The sequence below is a fragment of the Herpailurus yagouaroundi genome, unplaced genomic scaffold, assembly GCF_014898765.1.
Source record: "Herpailurus yagouaroundi ecotype Mexico unplaced genomic scaffold, PumYag 163, whole genome shotgun sequence".
NCBI classification, from domain to species: Eukaryota; Metazoa; Chordata; class Mammalia; order Carnivora; family Felidae; genus Herpailurus; species Herpailurus yagouaroundi.
Genome location: NW_024412404.1, coordinates 43,117,694 through 43,142,951, shown reverse-complemented (window position 1 = coordinate 43,142,951; position 25,258 = coordinate 43,117,694). Strand labels below are relative to the sequence as shown.

The following is a 25,258-nucleotide window of genomic DNA, read 5'->3' as shown; positions in this document are numbered from 1 at the left end:
GGCCTATCTCAAGAAACAAGAAAAATCCCAAATACAAAATCTAACAGCACACCTAAAGGAAATAGAAGCAGAACAGCAAAGGCAGCCTAAACCCAGCAGAAGAAGAGAAATAATAAAGATCAGAGCAGAAATAAACAATATAGAATCTAAAAAAACTGTAGAGCAGATCAACGAAACCAAGAGTTGGTTTTTTGAAAAAATAAACAAAATTGACAAACCTCTAAGCAGGCTTCTCAAAAAGAAACGGGAGATGACCCAAATAGATAAAATCATGAATGAAAATGGAATTATTACAACCAATCCCTCAGAGATACAAACAATTATCAGGGAATACTATGAAAATTATATGCCAACAAATTGGACAACCTGGAAGAAATGGACAAATTCCTGAACACCCACACTCTTCCAAAACTCAATCAGGAGGAAATAGAAAGCTTGAACAGACCCATAACCAGCGAAGAAATTGAATCAGTTATCAAAAATCTCCCAACAAATAAGAGTCCAGGACCAGATGGCTTCCCAGGGGAGTTCTACCAGACGTTTAAAGCAGAGATAATACCTATCCTTCTCAAGCTATTCCAAGAAATAGAAAGGGAAGGAAAACTTCCAGACTCATTCTATGAAGCCAGTATTACTTTGATTCCTAAACCAGACAGAGACCCAGTAAAAAAAGAGAACTACAGGCCAATATCCCTGATGAATATGGATGCAAAAATTCTCAATAAGATACTAGCAAATCGAATTCAACGGCATATAAAAAGAATTATTCACCATGATCAAGTGGGATTCATTCCTGGGATGCAGGGCTGGTTCAACATTCGCAAATCAATCAACGTGATACATCACATTAACAAAAAAAAAAGAGAAAAACCATATGATCCTGTCAATCGATGCAGAAAAGGCCTTTGACAAAATCCAGCACCCTTTCTTAATAAAAACCCTTGAGAAAGTCGGGATAGAAGGAACATACTTAAAGATCATAAAAGCCATTTATGAAAAGCCCACAGCTAACATCATCCTCAACGGGGAAAAACTGAGAGCTTTTTCCCTGAGATCAGGAACACGACAGGGATGCCCACTCTCACCGCTGTTGTTTAACATAGTGCTGGAAGTTCTAGCATCAGCAATCAGACAACAAAAGGAAATCAAAGGCATCAAAATTGGCAAAGATGAAGTCGAGCTTTCGCTTTTTGCAGATGACATGATATTATACATGGAAAATCCGATAGACTCCACCAAAAGTCTGCTAGAACTGATCCATGAATTCAGCAAAGTTGCAGGATACAAAATCAATGTACAGAAATCAGTTGCATTCTTATACACTAACAATGAAGCAACAGAAAGACAAATAAAGAAACTGATCCCATTCACAATTGCACCAAGAAGCATAAAATACCTAGGAATAAATCTAACCAAAGATGTAAAGGATCTGTATGCTGAAAACTATAGAAAGCTTATGAAGGTAATTGAAGAAGATTTAAAGAAATGGAAAGACATTCCCTGCTCATGGATTGGAAGAATAAATATTGTCAAAATGTCAATACTACTCAAAGCTATCTACACATTCAATGCAATCCCAATCAAAATTGCACCAGCATTCTTCTCCAAACTAGAACAAGCAATCCTAAAATTCATATGGAACCACAAAAGGCCCCGAATAGCCAAAGTAATTTTGAAGAAGAAGACCAAAGCAGGAGGCATCACAATCCCAGACTTTAGCCTCTACTACAAAGCTGTCATCATCAAGACAGCATGGTATTGGCACAAAAACAGACACATAGACCAATGGAATAGAATAGAAACCCCAGAACTAGACCCACAAACGTATGGCCAACTCATCTTTGACAAAGCAGGAAAGAACATCCAATGGAAAAAAGACAGTCTCTTTAACAAATGGTGCTGGGAGAACTGGACAGCAACATGCAGAAGGTTGAAACTAGACCACTTTCTCACACCATTCACAAAAATAAACTCAAAATGGATAAAGGACCTGAATGTGAGACAGGAAACCATCAAAACCCTAGAGGAGAAAGCAGGAAAAGACCTCTCTGACCTCAGCCGTAGCAATCTTACTCGACACATCCCCCAAGGCAAGGGAATTAAAAGCAAAAGTGAATTACTGGGACCTTATGAAGATAAAAAGCTTCTGCACAGCAAAGGAAACAACCAACAAAACTAAAAGGCAACCAACGGAATGGGAAAAGATATTTGCAAATGACATATCGGACAAAGGGCTAGTATCCAAAATCTATAAAGAGCTCACCAAACTCCACACCCGAAAAGCAAATAACCCAGTGAAGAAATGGGCAGAAAACATGAATAGACACTTCTCTAAAGAAGACATCCGGATGGCCAACAGGCACATGAAAAGATGTTCAGCATCGCTCCTTATCAGGGAAATACAAATCAAAACCACACTCAGGTATCACCTCACGCCAGTCCGAGTGGCCAAAATGAACAAATCAGGAGACTATAGATGCTGGAGAGGATGTGGAGAAACGGGAACCCTCTTGCACTGTTGGTGGGAATGCAAATTGGTGCAGCCGCTCTGGAAAGCAGTGTGGAAGTTCCTCAGAAAATTAAAAATAGACCTACCCTATGACCCAGCAATAGCACTGCTAGGAATTTATCCAAGGGACACAGGAGTACTGATGCATAGGGGCACTTGTACCCCCATGTTCATAGCAGCACTCTCAACAATAGCCAAATTATGGAAAGAGCCTAAATGTCCATCAACTGATGAATGGATAAAGAAATTGTGGTTTATATACACTATGGAATACTATGTGGCAATGAGAAAAAATGAAATATGGCCTTTTGTAGCAACGTGGATGGAACTGGAGAGTGTGATGCTAAGTGAAATAAGCCATACAGAGAAAGACAGATACCATATGGTTTCACTCTTATGTGGATCCTGAGAAACTTAACAGGAACCCATGGGGGAGGGGAAGGAAAAAAAAAAAAAAGAGGTTAGAGTGGGAGAGAGCCAAAGCATAAGAGACTGTTGAGAACTGAGAACAAAATAAGTGTTGATGGGGGGTGGGAGGGAGGAGAGGGTGGGTGATGGGTATTGAGGAGGGCACCTTTTGGGATGAGCACTGGGTGTTGTATGGAAAACAATTTGACAATAAATGTCATATATAAAAAAAATTAATTTAGTAACATCTTAGAATGTAAACAATTACAGAAAAATCAGTTGCATCTACATATCAATGACAAATGGAAAGTAAAAACTAAAATACCATTTATAGTAGCATCAGAAAATCAAAACACTTAGACATAAATTTAACAAAATATGTGCAATATCTATTTTTAAAGAAACTTAAAACTATCTACATAGGGGCACCTGGGTGGCTCAGTCGGTTGGGCATCCAACTTTGGCGCAGATCATGATCGTGTGTTCTCTGTGTTGACAGCTCGGAGCCGGGAGTCTGCTTCAAATTTCTGTCTCCCTCTCTCTCTGCCCCTCCCCCACTTAAGTTCTGTCTCTTTCAAAAAATTAAAGAAAATTAAAGAAAAAATTAAGAAAATTAAAACTAAATAAATGAGAACATATACTATATTCATGGATTAAGCCTGAATATTGTTAAAATGACAATTCTCCCCAAATCAATCTATAGATTCAGGGCAATTCCAACCAAATTCCCAGCAGGCTTTGTTGTAGAAATTGACAAGCTGATTCTAAGCTGTATATAGATATGCAAAAGATCTAGAATAATAAAAATAATCCTACAGAAGAAAAAAGTTGAAGATTTTATACCATCTAATTTTAAGACTTACTATAAAGCTATTGTTACCAAGAGAAATAGATATGGAACTACAGAACAGAACAGAGAGTTCATAAATAGAACTAGTTGAATAGTCAATTGGTTTTCTACAAGTATGCCAAGGCACTTCAATGGGAAAATGACAGTCTTTTCAGTAAATGGTACTGACCAACTGGATATCCATATGGAAGAAAGATGAACTTCTACTCTAACCTCACACCATACATAAAATTAACTATAAATGGATTATAAATATAAACATAAAAGCTAAAACTTCTAGAGGAAAACAGATTAAAAAAATCATTACTATCTTGGAATAGGCACAAATTACTTAGGACAAGAAAAGTACAAACCACATAAGAAAATAAAAATAAGTTGGATCTTATTAAATTTTAAATGTCTGCTCCTCAAGATACACCGTTAAGAAGGTGGAAAAATAAGTCACAAGCTGAGTGAAAATATTAATAATTCATATATCTGAATAAGGTTTTGTATCCAGAATATACAAAAAACTTCTACAATCTAATATGATAAAAAGTGAATAAATGATTGAAGATACATCACATACGAATGACCAAAAGCACATGAAAAATGCTTAATATTATTATCAGGAAATACAAATTTAAACCGCAATAAGATATCACTACATATCCAAAAGAATGGCTCAAAACTACTGACAATACTGAATATTGACAAGGATTAGAGTAATTACAGTTGATACACAATATTAGTAGGGATGTAAAATGATCCAATCAAGTTAGGAAAACAGTTCAGCAGTTTCTTATCATGTTAAATGTACACTTACTTTTGATCCAGCAATTTCATTCCTCAACATTTACCCAAGGCAAATGAAAATATTTTTTCATGTAAAGACTTGTACATAAATGTTCATAGCAACTTGGTTCATAATAACTAAACACTAGAAACAATCTGAATTCCCATCAACAGGTGAATCAATGGACAAATTGTATTATATCAATATAAGAGAATATTAATGATAAAAATGAATGAATTATTGATATACACAACAACATGGCTGAATCTCAAAAAACACATCACACGAAAAAAAGCCAGGTACAAAAGAGTGTATAGTGTATGATTCCATTTATATGAAACTCTAAGAAAGATATAACAAATATATAATGATGAAAAACAGATCCATTGTTGCTTAGGCAGGGTGGCAGCTGTGAATATTGACTGCGAAGGGACACAAGGGCATTCTTGGAAGGTGATGATTGTGGCAGCAGTTGTTTGGGTATATGCACTTGTCAAAACCACTAAACTTCACACTTGAACTAAATGCTTTTATTATATGTAAATTATATATCTCAATTACATCTTCAGTTTTAAAAACAAAATATATATTTATGTAACTTATTTTAAAAGTCCAGAAAGGTACACTCAAGATCCTAAAATAGTAGTATTTCAGAGGTAATATTCAAAACATTTAATGGTTGGGAATGATAAGTACCAACCAATCAGAACAAATGGTGGGCATGAACAAATGCAACAGCCAACCCATGTAAATGATGCTCCCTGAGCGGAGCATTGGCCCCAGGAAACAACAGATATCAATAGATGGTGGGATTATTGATGCTCTTTTCTTCTTTTTGCTCATTAGTATCTTCTAATTTTCTACCCATATTTTCAATCAGGTACTTTAAAATAAAGGGGAAAAATCTATCTTTCCTTATAAAAAAGAAAAATGGTACCCTGTTGATACCACATTTAACACTGTTATAAAATCCTAATGGGTCTCAAAATCCTAATGGAACTTTTAAATAATAGATACGAGAAATGGTATACTAAAACAGCATTGAATTAGGAGTTAAAACTGGATAATGCCATAAAAATACTTCTTATCCACCACAAAGAAAATAGTGACATATATTTTTAAACTATTTTACCATTTTAATATTTTAAAATGCCCTCCCTTTGATCCTATTCCAGCCAGATCTCCGTATAATTGATTATGTTTACTAAGAGACCTAGTATCTTTCCTCAAATAGCCCAGGCTCTGAAATGCCACATTGCTCAAAATTCATTATATAGTGTTTTCCTATGGGTATCTTGGCCTAGGTCAACCTTCAGAATCTGGCTGAGCAAGCCAAGAGATCAAACGATAATTATCAACCCTGGATAAATTTTTACAGCAAAATTACAGCCCATGATTGGAGAGTTGCTGCTGCCTTCTCTTAGCATAACTACCTCCATCTCTATGGCTTATCACAGCAACAAACCTTTGCTCTGGGCAATTTCTTTAGAGGTAAGCACAATAAAAACCTGTCTATAAGAGCAGTCGTTGAGATGCTATGATCAGCAAATAATGACCAGGGAGTCCATTTTATCATGTCTCTCTCTATCCACAGAGAAACCCTACCAGTTCCCCCATCAGCCCAGTAGAGAGTCAATAGCTGGTTTAGCAACATGACTCCTTTCTGATACTCTGAAAACCCCAGGATAAAATGATGCTACTGTACAATCTCCTAATGTTGTTTTACAATGCAGTTCAAATTTGTGATTTTAAAAGCACCTCAGCCCACTGTGAGTTCACAGTTATCTTTAATGATTTGCAAATCTCAGTGTTTTTAATGACTCATTTTTGTACTGTGGCTATGCTGGTAATACCTGCACCTAAGTAGTTATGGCTTATAATACCCTGGGCTGTCAGGGTGTGCAGCAAATGAGAAGCAGCAGCAGCATCTTCCACCTTTTCAAGTCTTAATTTACTCCTCCTCCATTTGAACATAAGCCTATGGAGCCTATAGAGTTGCTGTGTCATCTCTTGGAGCACACGCCATCTTGGCTCATGGGACCTCGGTCATCCATAGAGGCTGACCACCCTTCTCCTCCCCATGGAGAAAAACAAGAAGATGGCAGCTAGAGGCCACCAGGGTCTTTCCTTCTGGAAGCTCTGACTTCTGAAGGTGAAAGATCTGTCCCCAAATCACAGTTACAAAAATATATATATATACAGAACTTTTCATGAGGTACTCAATGTGGCATTTCCACAAGATATTCAACTATAAATCACATTACCAAATCTCACTTTATCCCAATATTATAGTGTTATCTGTTATTATTAGTATCATGTGACAATTCTTATTAATTTCAAAACATAAGTTATCACCATGTAATAATAATAATGGCAGATATTTACTGAACAGTTACTATGTGCCTGACATTGTTCTAATCTTATCCATGCATTAATTCATTTAATCCTTAAAACAAATTATTGTTATGATGAGCCAGAACTTGAACCCATCTATACCATAATACGATACATCAAGAATCACAGATCCCTTTTCCCTAGGGAAGTGAATTTCTCATAGGGTCACCAGGGTGGCTCAGTTGGTTAAGCGTCCAACTTCAGCTCAGGTCATGATCTCATGGTTTGTGAGTTCGAGCCCTGCGTCAGGCTCTGTACTGACAGCTCAGAGCTTGGAGTCTGCTTTGGATTCTGTGTCTCCCTCTCTTTCTGCCACTCCCCCACTCGTGTTCTTTCTCTCTCAAAAATAAATAAATATTTAAAAAATTTTATAAAAAAAAAAGTGAACCTCTCATAGCCACCCAAGGACTCAGTAGGAGGTTGACAATAGATATATTTCAAAAGTCCCTGAATGGACTGGAAAATCTCCAGTGTTGTACATGTGTAATAACTGCCTTGCTTTACCTTACCTGCAGAAGTCTTTTGTCTAAACAAAATATGGCCCTGAGGTAAGATAACATCAGTGATTTTAAAAATGGAAATGGTCCCACCATGATTCTTTAGGTCTAAGGTGCTCTTGGCAAATTCTCTGGGGTACATTCTCATCCTCCACACTCCTATATGGTACACAAAGAGTTGATGACCACACCTCATCATAGAGTCACCGTCTACAGTGGAGGGTGATTTCCATCTGCCATTTTTCTCCTGGGACCCTGTGGGAAAAGCAAGAGAGGATGGCACTGCCTCACCCACTCCCACTTCCCACCCCCAGCCCTTAGCATTTTCACTGCTGATAGTCAGCAACTGCCCTTTCTGTCTCAGGGCTGCCCCCAGGCTGCTGGACCCTGCTGTGCTGCAGGCAGAAGAACCCTTCCAAAGCAGTCCTTGACCAAAGACTGACAGCATAAGGGTTATAAATACTCAGCTGCCTTCCCCTGAAGGGGACAACTCTGAGATCTCTTTACATTGTCTCCAGAGCCCCCTGTGAAATGTAGCCAGTCTCCCACCATGGAACCTGACTTCAAATTGCACCTAGCTTGATTCCCTTCCCTTCTCAGACCCACTGCCCCACTATTAGTGGATTTCCTGGGATCACTTCGTGATAAATCACTTCATGGCCATAACTGCCTTGGGTCTGCTTCTGGTGGTGAACTGAGGACATGTAGACAATCCCTCTAAAATCCCACCTCTCTGTATAATCTGAACAAGCATCCTGGAGTCATTAAGTTTCCTGCTCCCTGCAGTGGGGACCTTGGTCCCATAGCACAAATGGAATGATCCACTTGTAATGTCCTTGCTTAACCCTGATCTGCTTACTCCTCTATAATTTCAAAGATCACGGAGGTCAAGTTCTTGTGAGGGGGATGACCACAATGTCCTCACATAATATTACTGAATCAGCACCCTTAATGAGGAGACTTTGAACTGACATCCAAGTAATTGAGGCTTCAACAGAAAGAAAACACAATGGATTCAATGACTCCAAATGTTGGCATGCAGCCTGAAAGCCAAACAGACCCCGGTCCTATATAATTCTGTTCTCCAAGTAGGAGGTCTAAGAAACGCAAGGTCTTCAGAGGATACCAGCCCAAACCCCTCATTTTAAAGTCTTGGTTCCTCTGAATCAAATCCTATGTTAAACATTTCTCACAGTAGTTTTAAACTTTAATTACACACTCTACCAAAGCAAAGATCAAAATCTCTACAAAGGTTCTTTTTTATTTTTTATGATGAAGTATTTATTAGTATGTCTCTTTGGAATAGATTTTCATACCCCAGGCCTGAAAAGAAATTCCACATAGAAATCATTCTCAAAACACTTTTTAAATACTTGAGAGTTTGTCCTTTTTTCTCACCTCATGCAATGACTTGTTAATGAGGAATAATTAAAATAGATTCTTATTAAAAAGAATGCACTGCATTTCAAAAATATTTTTTAAATGTAAAACCTATACAGCAATGTTTATAATAGAGAAATTCAGATCCAAAGTTTCATCTATACAGAGTGTCTAGACATAGGGTGCATTTCAAATCAATCAACAAAAGATCTGCTTTATGCAATGTGTCAGCCTAATTGAATGATATAATTACAATCTGTTAATATCCATGTGGACCAAGAAGAATATCACCACTCTTTTATGTACATGACGATGATGGTTTTGCATTTCTTTCCATCCTGGAATTTGAACACTGATTTCTCTAAATATTTGTGATCCAAGGGATTTGAAAAAGATTCCTCCAAAATGTTTCAAAAAAGAATTTCATGAGCTGCTCTACTGGACCCAGGCAGGAGCTTCAGGTTAGGACTTCACTTTGGATGGCCTGTAGAGGGGAAATCCACCCCCAGTAAAACGAGGGCCAGTTGGCTTGGCCATTGAGAGGGTGTTATCCATGGATATTCTGTCCTTATTTCTGTAAGAGAGGAGGTGAAAGTTAACTTCCTTACCATCTTTTTTCCTCTTTCTAAGTTTGGTGTTCTCTAAGTTCCCTGGGTGAGTTAGCCATTGAAATCTGCTTTGATTAAAGCTTCCAGTTTTAGACAAAGTGGTTGTTTAAATCTAATTAGGTGTTCGCTGATAACACATAAAATTAGGGAAAGACACAATTAAACGTGCCCTCCTAATGTTGATCTAAATGTGGACATAAGACCTCATTATAACTCAATTATGGACTTGAGACTTCCGACTTGTAATCATCTTCCTGTTTTATAAAACATCTGTTTAGTTCCAAAGATTCATCAGAAGAATCTTTCTCTTGGCTCAGTTATAATGACGAATTCATCATTTATCAACTTTTCTATTTCAAATTTTCAGTGGAAACATAAATATTTACCACACGCGTAAGGTATCTTCATCAAACTTGGACATTTATAAAATACAAATTTTACTATAACTTTAGACAAGTAGAAGTTATTATTAGAAATAGTTTAAGATACAAGAAAATCTGAGAAAGATAAATAAGATAGTACATTAGTACATTGGGCAACAGATAAAGGGAGTCCTGCCCTAAAATCTATAATGTATCTTCTACATAGATATCCTTTAAATACACACACACACACACACACACACACACACACACACACACACACACATACACACACACACTCAAGTTTCCTGCAGAGGTACCTTAAATTTATACAAATTCCCTATTGTGAATTCAGGGGTCTTACAGAAAACATCTTTGGAACCCCTTTTTAAAAATAAAAGTTAAGCTAATAACTAAGACCAAAACCAATTAGATTTGACAACTGGAAGTGATTTACCTCAGAGGAGAGAATTCCACCTTTTGGGAGAGAATCTGACTAGTTCTACAAACTCTAGACCAGCCTGGGGTTCCAGGACAGGAGAGTCAGAGGCAGGTGGGTGGGGGTGCAGGTCAGGATGGAAACATGATGAAAAGGGTGTTTGAGAAAAATGAAAGAAGGCATAAATGCAAAAGTGGCATGAGTTGCTATTTTATAAAGAGCAAGTGTGGGGAGAACGTCCACAGAGATTATTCTAAATTATTCCATTTGGAAAGAACCTGAAGAAGATTGGCTACTCAATCCAGCAGTTTCTTAGCAGAATTGATTTCATTATTATAAAAAAAAAAAACAACCATCCTCCATAAATAGGACAAAAGCTTTAGCCTTGAATGGATCCAGTTAAGAGGATTCCTTCAAGTGCTTGGCAACTTGTCTACCCCCTGACTACCGGTAGATGCAGCAAGCACCACCTCCTCCAGCCCTCTCTTGCCTTAAATGACCTAAGTTTTCCTCTCTGAAGTAACTTAAGCATAATGCTTCTGGCTTGCTCCTAAGCTGACTGATGGGAATGATGTCTCCTTTATATTGCCTTTGTAATGCATTTACAGACCACCACAATGGCTCCCTCAGCCTTCTCCCTTCCAGTCCACACCATCTCAGCACTCTTGTTCTTGCCTCAGTAAACTTTCATTCAGCCCTTGAATCCTTTTGCTCTTCTCCTATGAACCCCTCTCTCTGTCTACTTCCAGTTTATGGATCCCCAACTAAATGTAATTGCCAAAGGCACCCTAACCAGGGCAGAATGGCTACAAGTGAGCAATTTAGGGAAAGGAGAGGACAGGTAAAGACAAAGATTCTACAGCCGTGCTACCCAATAGAAGTTTCCACCATGATGGAAAAACTCTCTATCTAGAGCCTGATGTGGCATCCACTACCTCCATGTGGCTATTTAGCAGTTGAAATGTGACTAGTGCAACTAAGGAACTGAATTTTTAATTTGATTTAACTGTAGTTCATTTTTAATTAAATACCTACAAAAGACCTATGGCTGGGGGCCATGCAATTTTAGTAGATGTGCCAATGGGAGGGACTGAGCCAACAGAATGGCATTTCCATGGGCTCAACACACTGTCAGTGTCCAGAAAACTATGGGTGGAAGGGGATCAATAAGGTCAAAGGTGACTAGGCCAAACTGCAGGACCAAGGTAGGGAAGTTGGTCAGCTCTAGAAAGATAACTAACTGTTTAGGTAAGTGAGCTATTTGTAACTGTGTATACTAGACTGCTGGTCTCCAAAATAGATGAATGTACTCTCAAAAATGAGTAAGATGACCCACTGGGAAGTGCTAAGAAGGTATTTCAGATTCTGCCCATATTTTGTCTTTAAAAATTAAAAACAAAATTTCAGTTTACTAATATTTATATTATGTCATAATAGTATTTTGCATGTGATATACAAATGAAGGACTCCTGGGTGGCTCAGTCAGTTAAGCGTCTGACTCTTGACTTCAGCTCAGGTCATGATCTCACAGTTCATGAGACGGAGTCCCCCCACGTCAGGCTCTGTGTTGACAGAGCGGAGTCTGCTTGGGATTCTCTCTCTCCCTCTATCTCTGCCCCTCCCTCACTCACACTTTCTCCCTCCCTCTCTCTCTCCTCTCTCTCTCTAAAGTAAATAAATAAACACTTTTTAAAAATTAAAATAATAGGGGTGCCTGCGTGGCTCAGTTGGCTAAGCGTCCAATTCTTGGATTTCAGCTCAGGTCATACTCTCTCAGTTCATGGGTCCCAAGCCCTGCTTGGATTCTCTGTCTCCCCTCTCTCTGCCTCTCTCTCAAAATTAAATAAATAAACATTAAAAATTAAAATATATTGGAGATATAAAACTATTCTAAAATAAAATTTTGTTTTAAAACTTAACATAAATATATATTTAATATATATGCATATATTGGGGGGGGTGCTACGAGTTCAAAAGTGTTTTACTGATAAGAGTGTGCACTAGAAATGCTTGAAGACCACTGAGCTGGATGCATGCCTCACACAGGAACTAGCCATGTTGACATCTTAGCAGCTCAACCTTGCTGTCCTAAAATAAAACCAGTGTCTCCACTCCAACATTGAGTCACATCATTAATATCAGTGCTTCTCCAGCTTAGATGTGCATGGACATCACCTGAGGACTGATGTTACTGCACATTTCTAAGGCTCATCCAGAGCCTGCTGAATCCAAACATCAGGAAATGGGGCCTGGGAACCTGAATGTTTAATAAATCCCACCAGTGATTCTGTATCGGGTAGTTGCTAGACCCTACATTAAGACAGACCCATAGGAATTAGCTCAAATTTTTAGCAGGATTTTATTCTACCAAGGAGTTGGCATCTGAATGTGGAACAGGGGAATATTCTGATTTACCAGAAGGGCAAATTTTTACTGGCAAATCAATTTGCATCCAGTTACTTTAAATAGCTGCCACTAATGAATCATAGGCGGATGTACCTCTTTCCCCACGTCCCTGCAATGCCCACGTGAATGAAACACCAAACTTGGCTTAAACCCACAATGTGAGTACTACAGAATTAACTAGATGAATTGGGTAATGCCACTCAGCCAAACCAAGGTTCAAATCTATCGATTCATCCAAGTCCACTCTCTCACCCTAGCATTAGGCAAATGATGAAAACAAAGTGAAAAGAACATTTACTCTTCCACATGCAGGCATCCTGAAACCCAAAATGTTAACCTGAGATCGCATTATCATCTCCTAGAAAAATAAGAGCTCACGTCAGTACCCCCAGCAGATAATGAAGTCAGTTATTAGACATAAAGATGGTTCAGAGCTAGATTATCTAAAACATAGGTAAAAGTTATTCGTGGGCTCATCATTACCATGGCACAAAATGCATTATTGAAAAGTACAGCTTTACCAAGCCTAAACCCCTTAGCAAAATCACCTGTGGTTTTAAGTGTGGACATGCTTTTAGTTTGTACAAGCCTGGCCGTGAACCTCATTTGCAAACATTGTCATGGCATAATTATCTCCAAACCATAAGAACAGTGGGGCAGTGGGGGGGCGGGGGGGGGTGCAGGGAAGACTACATACATTTCCTCTGCTCCGTGTTCGGTCCATCGGTGAGCAGATATTAATGGATCCCTGTTAGGGTCCTAAGGAGAGGCCTCAGTATCAAATGAGACATGCATCTTGCCCTGACACAAACCAGGGGGGGACCTGTAAAATGTCATTTGTTCACCCTGTGACCGACTTTAGACCAGTGGATTCTGTGACTCCATGACCGTCTGCCAATTATTTTCTTAGCAGGTAATAGGCACAACAAAATTAGAATAACATTTGACTAATTCTTACTTCTGAGTGTATTCTTTACGTTTCTGAGCTAGGTATTTCTTCTTTAAGTTCATCAGTTCATTGGTAAGTTTCTCGATTTCATATTTATATTCTTGGCTCTGTGATTCGTACATATTCAGCTCCGAAGACAAAACCTAATGTGACAAATGACAGCAGCGTTAACAAAAGATATGCAGTGAGACAATATCCTTTCCTGAACATTTTTCCTAATCTGCTGCCATTTACCTCGCTGAGGCTAGTGTTACAAAACCATGCCCAAGTCTAACAGCTAATCCTCGCACTTCCGCCAGCTCTCAAGATCTGCACCGAGGTAAAAATCCGACTGAGGTCTGAAGTGTCATAATCCAGTGACAAACTTAACAAAACCTCTGCTTAAAAGAAGTATCAGGCCACATTCAACGAGGCTCACACATGAATGGTGTAATGTGTTTCAAGAATATGGTGAGTAGAGGGGCGCCTGGGTGGTGCAGTCGGTTAAGCGTCCGACTTCAGCCAGGTCACGATCTCGCGGTCCGTGAGTTCGAGCCCCGCGTCAGGCTCTGGGCTGATGGCTCGGAGCCTGGAGCCTGTTTCCGATTCTGTGTCTCCCTCTCTCTCTGCCCCTCCCCCGTTCATGCTCTGTCTCTCTCTGTCCCAAAAATAAATAAAAACGTTGAAAAAAAAATTTTTTTTTTAAATAAAAAGCATTCAGAGAAGTCATCACTAGGGACAGTGATTCATTTGAGGATTATGGTAAAAAATTATTCTGGAATCATCCTGCCACCACCACCACTAAGTAGGCATTCAATTTCTGTGTTTTCCTAGGTTGCTGTTCTGCTAAATGTCTATCACCTCTTTACTGTGCTCTTTGGGACTCTTCACAGGTTCTTTCTTTCTCCAGGCACAGTAACGCTTTCCCCTGATAAGCAGGGAGCTATGATATGAACGCAAGAGAGTCCAGGGAATGTGTAATAGGAACCCTGATTACCTGCCTCTTCCACTGTGGTGTTCAATAGATGCTGCTGGTCTTGGCTGGGCAGGAAGGGTGGGCATTTACTCACCTGACCAGAATATGTAAAGCATTCCCAAGCTAGGGGCACACCTCACAGAAATCAAATGGAAGAAAGGAAGGTTACCATTCTAAGGGGCGTGCAACAGACTTAGACCTATTTTTTCCTCTTGCTCACTATTTTAAAAATTTGCACAAAAGGAGGATCTTTGTCCTTTGAGTGTTTACCTGCTTCTGAACTCTTTCCTTTAATCTCTATGAAAATGATTCTGATTATGTTATCATGAGCTAAGGAGTAAGACTTTCATGTTGGGAGAAAATCTGCCTAATAGTTAAGCAATTAGGAACCAAGGTTCTGTTTCCAAACAATGAATAATAGCATTTCCTAAAAGAGTCCAGATAATGAGGACAAACTAGCAGACAGGCTCAGTACCACCACCTCTGAACCTCTTCCACCAGGGGTCATATTTCCTCAGAGCAAAAAAAAATCTAGATTTCCTGAGTTAAATGGTTAAAAATACCAAAAAGCTCCTGTGAGTCATATAATGCTACCCAGTGCTAAGTGTGGCTATCTGACAGTGGCATAAAGACAGACCTGTGAGAAAATGAGCTTTTATTTTATTTGGAATACTCAATTGTTGAGAAGGGTGAAAATGATCAAAAGATTATGCCTCATGCAAAACTCAAACTATGTCTCGGGATACTCGTGTGAAATACTGTGAGTGAGAAGTTGAAAATTAATGTTCTAATTACACTTCTGTTTCATCTGCCTTTTTAAAGAAGAAGGATGTGCTTGTAAAACGTGCTACTTGTGAAGGGATTAGCACTATAGTAGTCGATTTTACCCCAGGCAGAAAGGCAACGATCATCGCCCTTGTCACGCAGGTAAGTTCCAGAATTCAGCTGGTGTGTGCTACATTCTGTGCATGAGTGTGTATAAGACTTCCCTGACGTGCCAAGAATATCTAAGTACTTGTTTGGGAGGTAAAGCTCCAAATATAATGGGAACACACAGTTTCTGAGAAAACTTTTTAAAAAGCACGTGTAATAATAAAACATTCCATCTCCCCAGCTGACATTCTTAAGTCGCCGAGAAGGGAAATTATGCTAACAGAATTCTAAAATGATTTTACTTTCCTTTCATAGCAACTTATTTGAGAGATGGTCATGAAGGAGGGCCCTGGGGGCTGGGCAGTAGCCCGTGCTTTCTGTACATTTATTTCAGGTGGAATGGAATTGCAAAAACCTGCTTTGGCACAGTGGTCTGCTTCGGTGGATGATGGTGTTAAAATATTTCCTCTGCTCTTCCCCACCAACCACATCCTCTACCTCATCTTGAGGTGGTCCCTACACACCCCATCCCCCGAATTTCCATTCTGTCGCCATCACCCTCTCTCCAGCTCTTTCCTTACTCGCTCACCACCCCCTTTCAGGAAACAGAGAATTGTGAGGTCTATTAGTCTACATGCTGGGTGGGGGGGTAGCTCTGAGATGTGCCCTGCTCCTCCTGGGACTGGAATTCTAAAAGAAAAAAAAAACAAAAACAGGCCAACCTCCGTGGAGTGTGGCATTTGGGAGCTGGGCTCCTTGTACTGAGGGCTTGTCGGGTCCCCAGCAGGTGACCGTCCTCTGGCCAGGAAAGCACTGAGGCTCCCACTTACTTTCAGCTGCTTGGTCTTCTCCCGCAGCGTGTGACGGTAAATCTGTAGCTGTTCCGCAGCCTCGGGGCCGGGCTGCCGTGCCAGGATGTGCTTGAGTTCCACATACAGTTTCTCTTTTTCCTGGTGGAGAGCACACCCATAAGGGAGAGAATCAGCCCCGTCAAGACAGGGAAAGAGCCTTTGCCAGCACGGTCAGGAGAACGTGGGGCCACCTAGGTGACTTCAGAGTGCCCCACCGAGTACATCCACCATACATTCTATCAAGAGAGCATCAAGCCAGCCCTGGTCAAGGGCTTAGGATGTGCCCAGCATTTGGATACAAATAATAAGACAAATGAGGAAGGGAAAGTCTCTGCTACCTAAGCTTATGATCCCATGACCAAGAGACAAGGGCAATGATGCAAGATTGGGGCATGTGCTGTGGCCAGTAAAAGTAGGGAGTGGGGAAGGTTTCACAAAAATGTCATTTGACTTGTTGCTTGAAGAATGAGTAGTAGTTTTCCCCAAGCGAAGGGAGAAAAGAAAAGCTTTTTAGGCCAAAGTCCAGAGTTAGGACAGGGGAGAAGTGAGTCTAGTTCAGTAGGTGCACAGGAGGAAGTAGTGGAGAGAATAGGCTGGGCTCAGGTACGTTCCAGGCTGTATGGTCTGGGAAAGGATAAGCCATGCCTGGGTTTGTCTTCAGAGGAAGAGCTCCAGCAGGAAGGCAGAGAACAAAGTGAAGAGACTGCTCAGTGTACCAGGATAAGCAGAAGATGAAAACAGATGGACCTAAGGCAACTAGGTTGGAAAGGAAGTAGATATGAAGACATTCCCGAAGTAGAATCAGTGAGATTTGGTGAAAAATCAGACAAGTGAGGAAGGAAGGAGCAGGGCCAAGAAGACTCCAAGGCTTCTAACATGGATACTTTGGGGGCTGGAGGGTGATGGTGAGGGAGGCAGGGAGGCTAGGAAAGAAGGAGTGGGGAAGGAGGGAGGGAATTGTCCCCACATTGTCTCCTGATTATCAGTGGGGTCCGGATATATTGAGCTTGAGATACAGTGGGGTATCAACAAGAGGAGTTGAAAATGAGGTCCCAGAGTTTGAACTGAAGAGCAAATTGGAACTGGTGGTGGGTTATGGCTGCAGCCATGAAAGCAGCTCCACCAACCAAGGATGGCTTCTGGGGTGGCCAGGAACTTGAGGTCTTTGGGAAATCCAGCATATCAGGGGAGGTAAGGAAGAAAGACACAGAGAAAAGGAACAAAGGAGAGTCACCAAATGTCCCCCAAGCAAGAAATGGCAGCGTTTAAAAAGGGAGGCATGATTTGATGGGTCAATGATATCAGATGGGCTAAAAGAAGAAACCTGAGAGGGACTGAAAAGGGCCTTGGGGGAGGGCTGTTAGGATGATACCACTGACCTTAGAGAGGTTGCAAGAACATTTGGGGAGCAAAAGTCACAGAGGCTGGAAAAAAAATCAGAAGGAGGAAGTAAGGAAACTGAGTCTTTTAAGCAATATAACATCGGAAGAACAGAACCCTGGAAGTGGCTTGAGAGAATAGGTAAAAAGCCATGAAAACTAGGATGTGCACATTTGTAGAAAGAACGGGCTTCCTAGGAATCCAAAGCAAATCATAATTTTGTAATTAAATTTAACCAACAAACAATATAGAATTCCCATTTGTACCCTAAAGTTTAATTGCTTGTAATGTGTTTTCAGATTCTTGAACTAAAGATACTACATACAAGAAAGATTTATTTCCTAGGCATCTCAGTTCCAGATTCCCATTTCTCTAAACTGCAATAATTTGAACAAACATTGATAAAGACTAGTGTGTCTACTCATTTGTCTCTGTACATATTTATTTCCCTAAGGTAATTGTGTTAAAGGAAAAAAATATAAGTAAAAGCCCTCTCAATAAATGACACATCCAGGCAAATGGAAACTAATTTCTACCTGGAGGTAAGTCTTCTTAGCATTGCCATCAAATAATCTGTTTTTGACAGAGAACATGAGAGTCATTAAAAAAAAATCGGTAGGGGCGCCTGGGTGGCGCAGTCGGTTAAGCGTCCGACTTCAGCCAGGTCACGATCTCGCGGTCCGTGAGTTCGAGCCCCGCGTCAGGCTCTGGGCTGATGGCTCAGAGCCTGGAGCCTGTTTCCGATTCTGTGTCTCCCTCTCTCTCTGCCCCTCCCCCGTTCATGCTCTGTCTCTCTCTGTCCCAAATAAATAAATAAATGTTGGAAAAAAAAATTAAAAAAAAAAAAAAAGAATTAGTTGGATGGTGGGGCACCTGGGTGGCTCAGTCAGTGAAGCATCCCACTTTGGCTCAGGTCATTATCTCACAGTTTGTGAGTTTGAGCCCCACATTGGGCTCTGTGCTAACAGCTCAGAGCCTGGAGCCTGCTTTGGATTCTGTGTCTCCCTCTCTCTCTGCCCCTCCCCCACTCATGCCCTATCTCTCTCTCCTTCAAAAATAAACAAATAAATAAACATTAAAAAAAAAAGAATTAGTTGGATGGAATCAATTCTGGAGAAACATGTATCGAAATATAATACTCACCATTTAAAAAATAATTCCAGAAATGACAAGTAAATCCAAAATCCCACGCAAAAGAAAAAAACTTGAACAAATAGAATTACAAAGTGGTGATTTTCCTTTGTTGAACAACACCTCCCATCACACCTTACAATATAATCTTCCCAGTAAATGGATGTAGCAAGCAATGGGAAAGATGTCAGGAGGTGATTTTATTTGTTATAGCCACTTAATGTGTGTCCTATTGGAAAAATAACACTTCTGACAAGGCTTCAAGATTCAATTTGGAGAGGGTAATAAATATGTGGAGAAGCCCATGAAACTGTTTTGTCCATTTGTTTCAGCTCCCCTTCCTCTATACCAAATTACAGGTAGACTTGAAAAGAACCCCACAATGACAAGGAGGAAGCAATCTGGTTTGGGATATAATAGCATCTTAAACTGAAAAGATAGTCTTACTCCAAGAACCTTAGAATGTTTCCCAGGTGTAACACTTTTCAACTGCTCTTGGCAGGGAGGACAGAGACACAGAGGAGAAAGGCTGGAAGAAGCAAATATTGTTCTCTAGTCTCCTAAGTGAGCATCCCAAGGTCAACAGGAATGAATGGTGTATCCTTAAGACCAAAGTGTGATAAATCAAAAATCTACTCATGATATACTCATGAATCACTTTTTCCATGTGACACCTCCTGTGGGGCTTCAAGATATGTTATAACGCTGAAAGAATTTGGATGAAATGATGCTGCATAATTCCTAAGGGCTACATGATACTATCAGTAGACGAATGGAGCCAGAAGGTGAAATCAGGTTCAGAGCCAAGTTAGAGCACATAGAGGTAAGAGCCTGACTCAGCTCCCTGCTCTCTGGACCTACACCAGCTGAATGGGCTCTGCCCACACCCTCTAATAGGTGTGTAATCTTCACATACAGAGTGAATGATGCTGCCATTTATCCTGCCTTCTCCTACCACCACTTCCTGGGGTTTTTTCAAGGCTGCAAAAGGAATTGAAATGGATTTATTCTAAAGAAATAACTCAGTGACTGAACAGTGAGAACCCATAAGTGTGTAGAAAACTGAAGAAGCAGAGTGAATTACCATTATAACTGTTGGCGTATTCAAAGTCGAAAAGTTCTAAGAGTTAAATAACCCAGGCCAAGTGATGCATGTGTGTTCATGGTGGGTGGAGAGAATCCCAAATGAAACTTCAGGGACCAAGAGAGTGGAACTAGGAAGAGCAGAGGGAAAAGGAGTGGGGGGTACTGGCTAAAATGCATTACCAGGCTTCAACGTGCATGTATTTTGGTCTGTGTTTACAATGGAAAACCTAACTGATGAAAGCAGAGTGAAGGCTGGTCAGCATTAACATTCTAGCTGTGTGTATCATACAGATTTGTATTTTGGGAGAGCATGCTGGTAATTTAGATAAATATGGAGTGTTTGATGGATTGAAGGTCTTAAGTACGATTGTTTTCCAATTTATTTCTCTCCTAACCCTCTACAAGGGCCAACCAAGCTCTTCAAACATTGTGCAATGGTGTGTATAATAACCCCATTTAGAGACAAAGCGTGCAATTCTATTATAAAGAGAATCTATCTTATGCAACAGAGAGACTCATTAGCTGTCCCATGTATATTGTCTCCATAAGCCAGCAGTGGCAGAACCAGCTGCCTTGTGATACATATCCTGTCCTTCTTCGTTAAGCTGCATCCATTTCTTTTTAAACCAAGTCAATTAATTTGTCACTGGGTTAGAAGCACCATATGTCAGTGAAACGTCATAAGAAAATCATAAATAGTTTATTATTTCCCCACCAACAAAAGATTGCATCTTCAGGTTGGCATTTCTTTATACATACAGAGTTTGTTCATAATGTACATCAATATTACTTTGTAGCATGCCTCACTCTCTAAATTATTTTGTGAACAGCTATACTGGAAAAAGCCAGACTATTAACATCAGGAGACTAGCTTTCTCTCTGGCTGAGCACAACTTGCAAGCATAAACCATATTATGTCCATCCCTGAAATATTCCCTTGCTAGACATCCAATTCTCCCAGTTGGACAGACTGTCAGACACAGTTATGGATTCTTTTGCTACAAGAACTCTCCGCTAAGGTGTGCCGGATAACAGTATGGTTCATTGTTAATATTGGCTGAGTAGAGTGGTAAGAAATTAATTACAGTATTAGCTTCAAATAATGCTGTCATTACATGGTGACAGTCTGTAACCCCAGATTGGAAACTCCAGACACAAAGTCACTCAGACTTCAGGTCTTTGTATTTTATCTGACAATGAATTAAAAGTCTGCATTCTGAACAGTCTATGCAAATAGGAGTCAGCACTATTCTGGGTACAATTCAGAGGAAGAAATTGAGTTGCTCACAGAACTCCTTTCCCTACCGAGCTACAATTTCATATTCACTGTCTGTTTACATTCCCTGTCTTTGGCTCTGCATCTTCAGCTGAAAACAGAAGGTAGTTCACATTCAATGTGCACCTTAACACCTCTTTTTCCTCAGCTCGCCCACTTGAGGCAATAACTGACTAAGAGGAACTAATTTATTCTGTTTTGATCTGAATCTGTGCTTGGCAAATGCCAGTGCATTGATTCTGTTCACCCTGGATTCATCAATTTGTTTGGGCGAGCATTGCAAATAATCGCTTCACCCCATGAACTGGCTAATTCATGTGAATCAGGCAGCTTTGCTCCTGATCCAAAGTCACATGCTTATCTATACCCACCAGGGTGAAAGCCACTCACTGAGATGCTTGAATACCATGTACTCCAAAGAAAGAGACACTACCACCTTGTCTTCACTCTAGCTCACCCAATGGGTTCAAGATGAAGTTGATTCTTTTTTCTTTAAATGCCCCACTCACTACTTCTGAGAGAACCAACTTCAGAGAATATACAGAAAATCTCTTTTCCAAAATGTCAAGATATCAGTTCTATTACTTCAGTATTTAATCCATATGAATCCATTCTTTCTCTCCAGTTGCATTATGAGCCTTTAAGGTCAGAACTATGATGGATCTTTCTATATGTCCCTCATACCTGCTATTGTGTTCTACTCATTCTAGATGCTCAATAATTTTGTTGCTTGTCAGCAAAGTATATTGTCAGCAAACTATATCCATCATATTTTAGTAATACACATCAACAGAGGTGAGATATATTTATGTTGAGAACTTTTACTTGAATTAGATCAGTGGGTAACAACTCCCAGGTAGCTAAGCTTGTATAATTCACCTTAATGAGCTAGCTGGTCCTATAAACCACATACCTTTGAGTGAAATGTTTTCATCACGTATATTGTGTATTAACTCAGGAAAATACTTGATATACAACCTCAATCTCTTAGTAAAATGTTTATAGTGGCTTTCTGATAGTGCAAGTGGTTTCAAATACTTTTTTGAATTCATAAGGCTCGCAAATGTATTCATATTAATTGACTCTGAAGCTCTGTTTGTATGTGCATGTGCACACAGACACATGAAAATGCAAGCATAACTCTTAAACTATGTGTGGACTTTTTAAACAGCCTCCTTAAACACAAGAATTCTAATTGCACACATAACTCTTTTCTACAATTAAAATAATGCATTATTTTTGCCTGTTTGTTTGCCTTTAGTTCTTTTTCCATCTTCCCACCCGCATCCATAAAGTTTAACAAAAGACTAACGCCAAATTTCAAATCTTAAGCAAACCTGTTTTCCTCTTTGTATAAAGGCAACTCCAGAACACTGCCTAATTTATCTAGAAATGCCTCTTTTTGTTAGTAGGAAAATAAATTAGAAACTCTGTATACATATTACATTTCTATCTAGCTTTAGGAAAGGAAAAAATAATGGCTGATACCTTGGGGCTTTCTTGTTTATTAGCTTTATAACGAAAGTGTCAGCTAAACTGAACTCTGGACCTATCTTGTTTATGATGTCATGAAGTGGTAAAGCCCCCTAGACAGGATGGGAGATGCTGGATCTGGGGACGAAACAGAATTACACAGCTGAGTTCCTTATAAGCAGGAAACTACTTGGTTACACAGTGGTTCTTGGCTCCGGATTTAGATGATTAAGTGTTTTATGAGGCATATGAGAAATCTGCATGCACTAACCTTCACCATTTTGGTAATAATAGGAAAAATGCTTCTGGGGCTTCCTGATATAAGCAACACAAACTTTCTTGAAAGATTTCTTTAGAACAGGTTTTGTTCTCAAATGCAAATATATGTTTGTGAAGTCCTGGACAGAGTATATAATTGCCTAGACCAGCCTGAACTTCATCAGCAAGAATGCTGGCTTGTTTTACCCTTCATCTTACCTCACAATGTAATGTATGTGAAAATTTTGCACTTATTAAGAAATGATGGTATTGACTTCTCTTAACCCCTATAGTGTAACACGTCTAGAAAAATTCAAGTTCACTAAATTTTTATTTAGTGCCAGTACTATGCATATGATTGCTAGTTTCATACAAAGATAAATAAGGTCTAAACTTCAAGGAGCTCACTTTTCAGCACAGGAAAACGAATAACTAAGTCACAAAATAAGACAGAGTTTTGCCAGGTCCCCAAAGAGGTGCTAGGAATAGAGTGTGGTGTGTGGGTAGTTCAAAACTAGAGACAATATTTATTTGGTGGACTGTAGAGAGGGAAATATTTCAGATGGATCTTAGTGGGAATAATAGTTGTAGAAATAATATTTACATTCATGAATTAGAGAAGGGCCTCACTACCAAAGAACAAATTTAATAGATAAAGCCACTTAAAGTCCATCCATTGAAAATGTGACCAATTTTCATAATAAATACTAAGGGGAAAAGTTTGAGATTTTTTTCCTTGAAAAAAATGATCTAAAATTCGTCTTAAGAATTTCTTTAGGGGTGCCTGACTGGCTCAGTTGGTTAAATTCCTGACTCTTGATTTCAGCTCAAGTCATGATCTCGCAGTTGGTGGGTTCAAGTCCCACATAAGGATCTGCACTGATGGTACAGAGCCTTCTTGGGATTCTATCTATCTATCTATCTATCTTTGTCCCTCCCCCCATCTCTCTCTCTCAAAATAAATAAACTTTAATTTTTTATTTAGTATTTTGTCTTATAATTTAAAAATTTGTATTTTAATGTTTATCCATTTTTGACAGAGAGAGAGACAGAACATGAGTGGGGGATACATAATTTGAAACAGGCTCCAGGCTCTGAGCTGTCATCACAGAGCCCAATGCAGGGCTTGAACCCACCAACTGCAAGATCATGACCTGAGCCAAAGTTGGATGCCCAACTGACTGAGCCACCCAGGCACCCCTAAAATTTGCATTTTAATTATAACACTGTACACTTACTGGATCAATTAAAATTATTAGGTTTTGGGGGGCACCTGGCTGGTCAGTCAGAAGAGCATGCAATTCTTCAGTTCACAAGTTCGAGCCCCATGTTGGTTATAGAGATTACTCACATAAACTTTTAAAAAATTATTAGATTTCTTTCACATAGCTAACAACATTATAGTACAATTTGACTTCCCTCATATATCTGACTTCTGCAGTACAACATTTAAAAATTTTTTTATTATGTAACAAAAGAACATATAGCATATATAACTATAAAGCGTATTAATAAAATGAATGCTCATGATGAACCCATCACCCAATTTATGAAATAGAACATCAATGTACTCTCTTCTCCATCCCATCCCTGTACCTACACAACTGCCACCATCAGCCAACATAAGCACCTTCTGAATTCTGTTTTTGTCATTCCCTAGACTTTTTTCACATAGTTTTATTATACATCTATCGCTTAATTTTGCTTTGCTCTGAGCTTTATAAAAATACGTCCCAGCACACCTAGTTTTCTTTGACGTACTTGTTTTATTCAACATGATGGGTCTAAGATTACTGATATCATTGTGCGTTTCTGTACATGTATTTCATCTGATATTCTGTTGGGTGAGAATTCCACAATTCTCCTTCAGTGGGCATTTGGGTTGTGTCCAGGATTTTGTTTTTATCAACAGTGTTGCCATGAACATTCTCACACGTGTTCCCAAGTCCCCAAATACAAGTCTTCCTGGCATCCAGAACTATAGGTGGGATTGCTGCACCTTGAAGATATATACATGTTCAGCTTTGTAAGAGAATGTAAAATGATTTTCCAAAGATCAGTTTCCTCTGCTCTACATCCTCACCATTGCTTCATGTCACCAGGCATCCCTGATCAGAGGCCCCAAACAAGCTATTCCTAGATTCCTATCCACTGAAATCATGAAATAATGTGTATTAAGCTCCCAGATTGGTGGTAATTTATAAGGAAGCAATAGATAAGTAATACAAACATCTTAACATTTGTCCCCCTAGAAATAGAAAAACAATGTCTCAAGGTGGCAATACATTTAATTTCCCTGCTTATAAAATAAGATTGAGCATTTTTTTCAAGTTTAGTCATCATTTGTGTTTCCCCTTCTGAGAAAGGCCTGTTCGCATACACTATTTTCCTATTTTTC

The 25,258-nt window shown here is 39.5% G+C and overlaps 1 protein-coding gene across 2 annotated transcripts in view; it reads right to left on the bottom strand.

The window, feature by feature from the left end:
• Positions 1-7,309: 7,309 nt before the first annotated feature.
• The window catches only part of CFAP58 (cilia and flagella associated protein 58), a 107,548-nt gene continuing 89,599 nt past the window's right edge, over positions 7,310-25,258 (bottom strand). The window contains exons 16-19 of one of the 2 annotated variants that reach the window (XR_005793642.1): positions 16,236-16,355; positions 13,587-13,720; positions 9,120-9,387; positions 7,310-7,688 (exon numbers count right to left, since the gene is read on the bottom strand). Coding sequence is in view for 1 of the 2 variants with exons in the window: in XM_040486369.1 (XP_040342303.1) it covers positions 9,276-9,387; positions 13,587-13,720; positions 16,236-16,355 (366 nt within the window). In the remaining variant the exon portion in view is untranslated. Of the gene's footprint in view, positions 7,689-8,674; positions 9,388-13,586; positions 13,721-16,235; positions 16,356-25,258 lie in introns of those variants that run through there. The other variant, XM_040486369.1, reaches the window with a different exon arrangement.